The sequence below is a fragment of the Nelumbo lutea genome, chromosome 8 (genome assembly GCF_056320005.1).
Source record: "Nelumbo lutea isolate HS-2025 chromosome 8, American lotus-T2T, whole genome shotgun sequence".
NCBI lineage: Eukaryota > Viridiplantae > Streptophyta > Magnoliopsida > Proteales > Nelumbonaceae > Nelumbo > Nelumbo lutea.
In genome coordinates this window covers 46,283,509-46,292,354 of record NC_142691.1, presented here as the reverse complement: position 1 = coordinate 46,292,354, position 8,846 = coordinate 46,283,509, and the positions used below count along the sequence as shown (strand labels likewise).

Here is an 8,846-nt window from a genome sequence, read left to right as displayed (position 1 = left end):
AGATGTAAAAATACATCAATAAAAAAGAAGTAAATTTGCATTCAAGTGGGCTTTTGAAAAAAAAAAAATGTTTTATTGGAATTTGTATTTGCATCAATTATAGCTAAAAGTATGTTTGGTAAGAAAGTAATTTTATCAATGCAAAACTAACCCAACTTTGCAATTTATATAAACCGTTTTACACTCTAATTTGCATTTACACATATTTGCATCACTTCCAAATGCAGCGTTAGGGATAAAACATGCAAAAGGGGATTAAAAATAATTTCAGTGTTTGTGAGCACAGTGAATAATAGCCCGAGTTTTCCTTTGAAATTTGAAAAATTTCCATAATTAAACCAACTTTTTCTTTTTGTTTCTTTTCATTTTGTTTTGAGAAAATAATAAAGTTTGAACATGTCATTGTATTTTTGGTTGACACTGTATTTTAAGAACAAGATAAACAAAAACATTCATGCCGAAGAATAATCCTGATCTTATCTTTTTCTTTTCTGTCTTCATGTTAAATTTGGATTGTATACAAGAGAAAGTAACCAATCTTGTTAATGCTGCATGTGGCATTCCTTATTTTAAGAACTTATTTCCATTTTGTAATTAAAAACTCAGTTATTTTCATAGGGGCATTTTAACAATAAAAAGGAGATAAGTCGTTAAAATAAGGCAAGAATGAAATTGGATAAAAAATAAGATAAATGTTTTGTCAAGGAAGCATGAAACAACGTTTACTTTATAATGTTAGTCCTTACCATAATGGGGTTTCAAGAAGGGTGCACTAGATACAAACATCTAAGCTGATAGTACAGTTTGGATGATCATTCGGTGTCGGGATCAAACCCGTATAATTGCAAGCTATCCATGACAAGATTAGTGGTCACATATGCATAGGAGTGGCAACAGGGTGGGTTCGGGGCGGGGATTACATTCCCCATCCCCATCGTTAATTCTGAAATTAACCCCATCCTCATCCCTGATCCTCATGAGGATCCGAATCCCTGAATTTTTTTATATAACAATATTTTTTTTGAAAAATAAATAAAAATTTTAAATTATAAATAATATTTTATATATGCATTGTTATATATAATACAAATAATATAATAATATAAATAAAAATTAATAGGAATGCTTGATCAGGGTGGGGACCTTAATCCCCATCCCCGACCTCAATCGGGGATTCCTATTAATCCCTATCCATGTTCCCGCCCCGCCAAAACAATCTCCATCCCTGACCCTATCAGGTTAGGGAAGTTGGGTCCCCATTAGGGATGGGAAAAATTTCCATCCCTACGCATGCAATCTCCATGATAATACCAAAAAAATGGCAAACCTAACCTTTGACCATTTTTTTGTGCCACCATCGAATCTCAAACTCGAACTCATATTCTCAAACTTGTTAGTCTTAGGCCATGTTTTGGAATGCTTAAAAATATGTGCTTATTTGGGCCATTAAGAATTTATTGGTATTTGGGAAATAAGCTCGAAATAAGTGCTTATTTTTAAAATAAGGGCATATTTTTTAAGTCCAAATTTTCAGCTTTGTTTTAAGTGCTTATACAATAAGCACTTATTCAAAATTTTCTTTCAAAGTTATCCCTAGTTGAATTTTAAAATACTCCTTATAAAATTATCCCTAGTTGAATTTTATAAAAGTACCTTTATGAAAGCACTTTTATGAAAGCATTTTTACAAAAGAACTTTTATGAAAGTACTTTTGTAAAAGTGTTTTCGTAAGGGTATTTTTATAAAAATATTTTTATAAAAGTGCTTTCATAAAACTACTTTTATGAAAGTGTTTTATAAAAGTAATTTAATAAAAATGTTTTCGGATGGTATATTTTAAAATTTTAAAAGAAAATGAAGGAAAAATAAGCACTTATGTTTGTGGCAATTGAATGCCATATGGCTAATAGAATTCATTCTCCTTCATTTTATTATCTTCATTTTTTTTATGCAGATAATGCAATGTTTTCATGTTCAATGCAAGGATGATCTAAAAATGAATTCTGAACTAGAAGGAGAATTTTGTTACAAGGCAGGTTTTGAGGGGAGGAAGTAAGCAATAAGAATAACTTCAGTGGCTGTCTATCTGAGCATCTCAACACTCGAACAAAACAGTGATTGATTAGGCCGGTGAGCGGGGTTAAGAAATTAAAGGAGGTGGAGAGGTCAACAAGTTTGACACGTGTCAAAATTTCATGGAGAAGAAGAAAGAAATTTTGTAGGAAGAAAAAGAAAGGGACGACGGACAGGGTTTCTGTCACATTATGTGTCAGATACATTGAAACTCTTTTGAAACAAATAAACATATATATAATGATAACAAGTGTATCCTTGCGGCTCTGTCCAACTATTTTATTCAATTAACACAAACATATGGACGATATGAGAGCAATGACCAAGTCCCATAAGATATCGTCCAAAACTCTTTCTGCGGTGATTTGATTCTTCTCTCGCAACTTTAAATTGCATCCACAACTAATTCATGCCTCCAACAGACATTGACCTCATGTTGGTCATTTTTTTATTGAAGATTAATCACCCACCCTTAGACCTTATTGATATTTAATTTTTGAGGAAAGCGCCGGATTCCTAAAATATGTGGCCTTGATATGGTTGCTTGCGGAGAAGCCAACCGATAATAGAAAAAGAAGCAACTTTGTTTTATCGGGTTCCTTGTTTTAAGTATGCCGAGAGGAGACGGTGTAACTTTTTAATCTAAGAGGGGCCGGGGCCCCTCGCGTGAGGTCGTGCCCTTCTTATATCGTCGAAGGTAACATTCCAAGGGTGAGAATATTATTCGATAAGACTCCCTCACATCACATTGAGCTGCTGCTTTTAACTCTGGCTTTCAAGGATCATCTCTTCTAGGATTTCCGTGTAAAACCCACCTTGCAAAGCAAGATGCCGCTGCATGAAAACCCATTTGGAGCCCTCGCAAATACCTCTAAAAATTTTATTTGGTGAAGATTATATTAAACAACATAGGTCCTCTGCACGATAGAATTAATATGAAACTACTCTAACTAGCTTTATCCACAACACAGCTTGCCCCAAATACAAAAGCCATCCCAAACAGGAACTAAACTGAGGAATTCTGGATTGAATGTTAAGTTGGGTACCTGAGCTAAGGTTAGAGTTGGGGCTTCAAGCTTCAGCACTTGGGTTGGACTTTGGATTAGGTTGGGTAAAAAAACAACTAACTATTAATAACTGCTGCTTATCAAACTATTAATCCATCACTCAGATCACCATCAAACAGAAAACAAACATCTCTCATCTCATTAGCCTTCCAGATGTCATTCATCTACGAACCCAAATTCATGGTTTGACGGGACCCACTTAGAATTATCATCTCACCAGTCCAACACATTAGAGTGAAAAAAGCATATTCAATGTATTTGTTTCCATCCAAACACTCACATCCACCTACAGTGCACACTTCACTCATCATATTTCTCCCCCAAAACCAAGCCACCAAAGTTAGTGAAAATTAAACAGAAAAAAAAAAAAAAAGAAACAAATAATTACAAACAACACCTACAGTCATGTGTGAGGACATTTTTGCCATTTTCTCTTCCTTCTTTTTCTTTTACAAAATCTAAATAATATCCTGATATCTTCTTTAATCTTACCCTCTAAATTAAGCATATCAAAGACACGTGATAAAGTGGACTAGCACCTGCGAATCAATCGGAGCATTCGGCCCAACCTTCCTCCAGATCGTGCTGCTGAGACCTCTTGATCTTCAGCACCCGAGAGAGCTTCGCCTCGCCGAGTAGGATCAGCTTGGCGGGCACTCCGGATATCTCTTCCAGCCTCTTCAGATTTTGACACGTGGACGCAGATCTGCCCTCGCATAGCTTCAGCGAGAACCAGAGAGAAGCAGCCAGGGAGGCCCGGAAGGGTAATATGGTCAATTCATGTAGACAAATGCCGAAGGCGTGCGAAGCGAGACGGACGGAGCAGATATTCTTCAGCCCCAGTTTTCTGCACCAACTTACGAGAATGCCCTCCGCATTCACGTCGAGGCTCGCCGGAGCTCTCGATCTCGGTACCTTCGTTCTCTTCTTCATCGTTTTCTTCGACGACAAGTCGTCGCCGGAAACCTCCGTAACCGAGCTCAAGCAACCAATCTTGTCCTGCCGCCGTCGATCAAAATCGATCTTCTTGGGTGGTGCAACAGCGCGGGACTCAGAGCTGGAGATACAAGCCGAAGATGACGACGAAGATGAATACTCAGGATCCTCATCGCCCGTTTCCGGTGAACACGACCGGCAAACCGATTGCACGGGCCGGAATCCGACGCCAGAGACGCGTTTACCGTCGAATCCTTTGCATTTGATGCAAACAGTCCGGCGGACATGCCGAGCAACCAAGAAATTCGCCTCGTGAACCCTGGCATCACAGTTCCAACACAGAAAGGCCGAGTCTGACGAGCAGTAGAGAGAAGCTTCTCCACTACACAACTCGCAGACCCTCTCTTTCATCTCCAAAAGAAACCCTAAACCCACTTACACGCTGCAGCAAAACCCAAGCCCCGAAACCGCCTACCAAGAACGCACCTTCGGACAAGTTTCCCGGCGATTTAGACGGGAAGAGCCGCCGAAATCCGCCAATGATCCGGCCAGAACACGGCGAATTGGAGAAGATCGCGGGAAAACGAGAGGAGAGATTCTAGGGTTCCGCCTGAAATCGAAGTTCCGAATAGAATGGAAAAGGGAGAGAGAGAGGTGAAGAGAAGAGAGGGAGACTTTAAAAGAGTGAGAAGCGAGAAAAGCGGTATTTAGAGAAAACCGGGAGTGGTATTGAAGAGACGGTTTTCGGGAATTTGAGGAAAGAGAAGGACCGCTTCGTTTAGCTATATACGCTCTGCCTCTCCTTATCTTCCGCCTTCCTTGTTCACATAACCTCGTCCCCCTCGAACTGCTAAATTTTAATTCTTTTTCTTCCTTTTTATTTTTCCCAAATCCCAATTTTTAATTAAAAATTTCCTTGCGACGAAGTCGCCACGTGTCAACTACTCAATAGATCCTTGGTCAAATTTCGGTATTAGGCGTGGGTGGCCCTACCAAGAGATTTTCAAGATCAAAAGGCGAGGATTGAGCGGATGTCTCTGTGGGTCCACTTGATTGCATGTTTCCCACGCGGCACACGTCAAAGTCTTTATCTTGCTTCTAGATCTGTGAGCAGCAGGCACGGTCTGCTGCAGTTGCACAATATTTTGATAATTAAAGAAAGAAAGAAATAAGGATAAAGAGGATTTTATTATTTTTCGGGATGAAAAATTAATTAATTATTGTACGAGAAGTTGGTACCACCAGAAATATCTTCTTCACCAATTGAGTGCGGGGCCCACGGAATTCGTCCTTGGGAGGCTTTGCAACATTTTAGGAGGACACGTGGCAGAATGCAACCACGTCCCAGTTACGGGACGCGTCACGACAAATCACCAGGAGATCTGCAAAAAGCAATAAATTCACGAAATTGCCACCGAATCCTCTACTATTGAATATTGATTGATGGACATGGTTCATTAAAACTGAACCGCTCTCTCTGCTGGCCCCACCCCAACCCCCCCACGTCTTCAGAAGTCAAGATGACGAGAATGCCCTCGTAAAAATGAAGCTATTTCAGATTCGAAACGGACACAAACATTTTAATACAGGTGACATGGCTGGATGGATCTTACCCAATTATTTTTAGCGGATATAAAAAAGACAGAATGGCTTCAGTTCCAGTTCTAGTTCTACGGTTTCACTTCACAGTTCGGTTCGATCATTGATGCTTCGGGAAATATCCAGTGGCATTATGGTCATTCCGTAGAAGGGTATTTACGTAAAAACAACAGTGTTGCGGTTTTGCTTTAAAAAGGAAAAGCGTGGAGAGAGGGGGTGGGGGAGCAATTGCAATTGTGGTCAATTTCAGTCCAGAAACAGCAAAAGTGGGGGACCTACATAACGTGGCGATATCGGAGCCGCCCACAGAAAGGGGGGGGGAGTGATTAGTTGATTACTTGTGGAGTACACAAAGGGATTAATGGCCACAGATGCCAGGTGTGAATGAGGTAATGGAGGGTGGGAATGGGCGGTTGAGGGAGGGCCAGATTGGAAGGCGGTGGTTGTGCGTAGGAAGAGTACCGGCGTAACACGAGGTTGGAGTGAAGTTGGAATGATTTTGTGGGCCCCACGTCCGATTAGATGGGTGGAAGGGAGGAAAAAACGGGACACGGCTCGACTGCTGAGAAGAGGAGGGAACCACCACCAAGAAGAAATTAAAAAAAAAAAAAAAGGAAAATGTGTTGCCTTTTCTCTCTCCTCTCTCCTCTCGCTTTCTGGTTTCTCTCTCCTTTGTCCTCAGTCCTCCTCTCTTTCCGAGCTGCATTGATAGAGGGAGGGGGAGTGAGGGAGCCACGGGAATGGAATTTTTATATTTCTTAAATATGGGGTGAGTGTGGATGCACGTGCGATGGGATGGGATTGTCAGGTTGTAGCCAATCAGATTCGATGTTTTCTGGAAGCTTTGAGAGAAGAGGACGAGGAGGGGTACAGCAGGGATGGGCATGATAGGTCCCACACTCCCACTTAACCGATGGATGGGATGGATCCTGTTGACTGATGTGATGAAGTGGGGTCCATGTTGTAGATTCTCGTAAGATTGGGGATTGTCAATTGTGATATGATCGCTGAGCAAAACATTTATTGCCATTAGGAGAAGGGACGGGCCATTGGTTCTTTATTTATCCATCAATTAGGCTGTGTTTGGGTTGTGGAATACACATTGTATCATATTAGTGTGCAAGATACCTATATACGTGTGCAAGTATTAATTATATATGATATATGATATTTAGATTTTTTGGATTTAAGTTACCTATCTTTTATTATATAATATAGATAGATGAAAGTTAAAGGGTTACAATATGAATATGTTATTAATAATTTGAAATAAAAATGAATTTAGTATACTACTTGAGGCTCAATTTGGAAGGAGTACAAATACAAATTTGTAGAGTGTAAAACCTTATTGATGCGGTACGATTCGGGCACTCCTATTTGGCTGCTGACTGGCTCTTATTTGGCAACGGACGACACTTGAGAGGAAGAAGATGAAGGATTCCAGGGGGATTTGCTCAGCGGGAATACTTCGAAGCTTAAGTTAGAACGCTGGGGGAGAAAACAAAGAGTGTAAGGAGGCTAAGAGTGTAGGTCGCGCTGGATCACTAAGTTCTCAAGATTAGCTCGAGAGCAAGTAAGTTTTCAGATTGGATCTCTGATGTTCAAGAGAGAGCTTCCCTTTAACTAGGGAGCTTTGCGTAACTGCCACTGGGCTTCTGTCACAGCCGTTACCTGCCAGGGTTGCGCAGGTGACGGTTGTAGGGTACTACACAATCGGGTGAGTGACACGTTCTGGAAGAACAGGCACACCACCATCTATCGATAAACGTGGGGTGCAGTCTGTTGAATTGGTAGGGACTGTGCCGTCGATCAGGAGACGTTGCACAGTCTGACAGGTACAGTCTTGTCAGATAGAAGCTTCCTAAAAGCATCGCGTCCCTTAGCCACAAGCTACCTTGTAGTGATCTATCCTGTCACGAGCTACTTTGTAGCGAGCTCCTAGGAGTACTTCGAGGTGACCCTTCTCAAGGTTGTCTTTGGGGCAGTTTTCCTGCCTAAGTGTTGGAGCGAGTTGGTTATCCTAGCTCATGAGCTGGGATAGATTTGTCTTGGAGTATTCCCTTTCAGTAGCTTGGGGGACCTTGAGCTCGCGTTGTAGTGAGCTCCCCTTATAGCGAGCTATGACATAGCGAGTTGTCCTACAGGCTCGTCACTTAGTCATAGTCATGCTACGGTACTAAGTCGTTTGCTTGTGCCAAGTCAAGTCCATGTGTCACTGTCCCAAGGGGTCGGGTCAAATCATGCTGGGTCAAATCATCCTCCATCACTTATATTTTGTATTATTTTGTATGTATTTGCACCATATATATTTGTATTTTTACTCCTTCCAAACTGAGACTAATCAACAAAATGAATTGAAAAGTATTTGCATCAAATTTGATCCGATGACAATTTAAAAAAAACACTACATTTAAACCATCATTACTAATAAATACAATATAAATTTTACGAAAAAGTACGAACAGGCCCAATGCAGATTTCTGATTTCCACTACAGAGCTATAAACATTCAAAATATCAACAACCCACACTCGATGCACCAATGCTGCCCATGAATGCTAACACCTACCCCATAGTATTTTCGGCCTACAAATTCTGGCCCTGGGCTGAACTGCCATTCTCCCCAAATTTTAAGTATATATGAGTATTATATTTAAATTAAATCAAATTGGATTTAATTTGATCTATACATGTGATTAAGGGAAATTTAGAATTCAATCCACCTCGAATATTTTTATTAGCTTTTCGGTTTTATTTACCAACAACTCCACCTATTATTCAGTACCCCTTGAATTTTGATTAATTCCCCCACCCGTTATTGTACCAACTGTACTAAACTTTATGGATGGAGTGAACAAAAAAAACTCTTTTGATTCAACTTTAAATGGTTCGATTTTGGACAACCAAATACCGTTTGCGGCCTTATCTCTACTAGTGGGATATTGATGGGAGCGGAATTAGATTGAAATCATGTTTCCTTTCCAACTTTTTTATGATAGAATATTTAATCAAAGAGGTCATTTGGTTGGAGGAGTCCACTTGATAGGTTCTGATTTATAGATTTATCATATCAACTAGTTTTCCAAATCATGTGTGAAATCCCATTTCTAAGATTGACTCTTCAAAAATCAATAAGGATATATTTGGTTTATAGAGAATAAGAGAATCATAA

The 8,846-nt window shown here is 40.1% G+C and overlaps 1 protein-coding gene across 1 annotated transcript; it reads right to left on the bottom strand.

The window, feature by feature from the left end:
• Nucleotides 1-3,369: 3,369 nt before the first annotated feature.
• LOC148843987 (B-box zinc finger protein 32-like) lies at nt 3,370-4,994 on the bottom strand. Its single transcript, XM_088958601.1, has one exon. It carries the CDS (start codon nt 4,485-4,487, stop codon nt 3,687-3,689), a length of 801 nt encoding a protein of 266 aa, XP_088814727.1. The 5' UTR covers nt 4,488-4,994; the 3' UTR covers nt 3,370-3,686.
• Between the last annotated feature and the right edge of the window lie 3,852 nt (nt 4,995-8,846).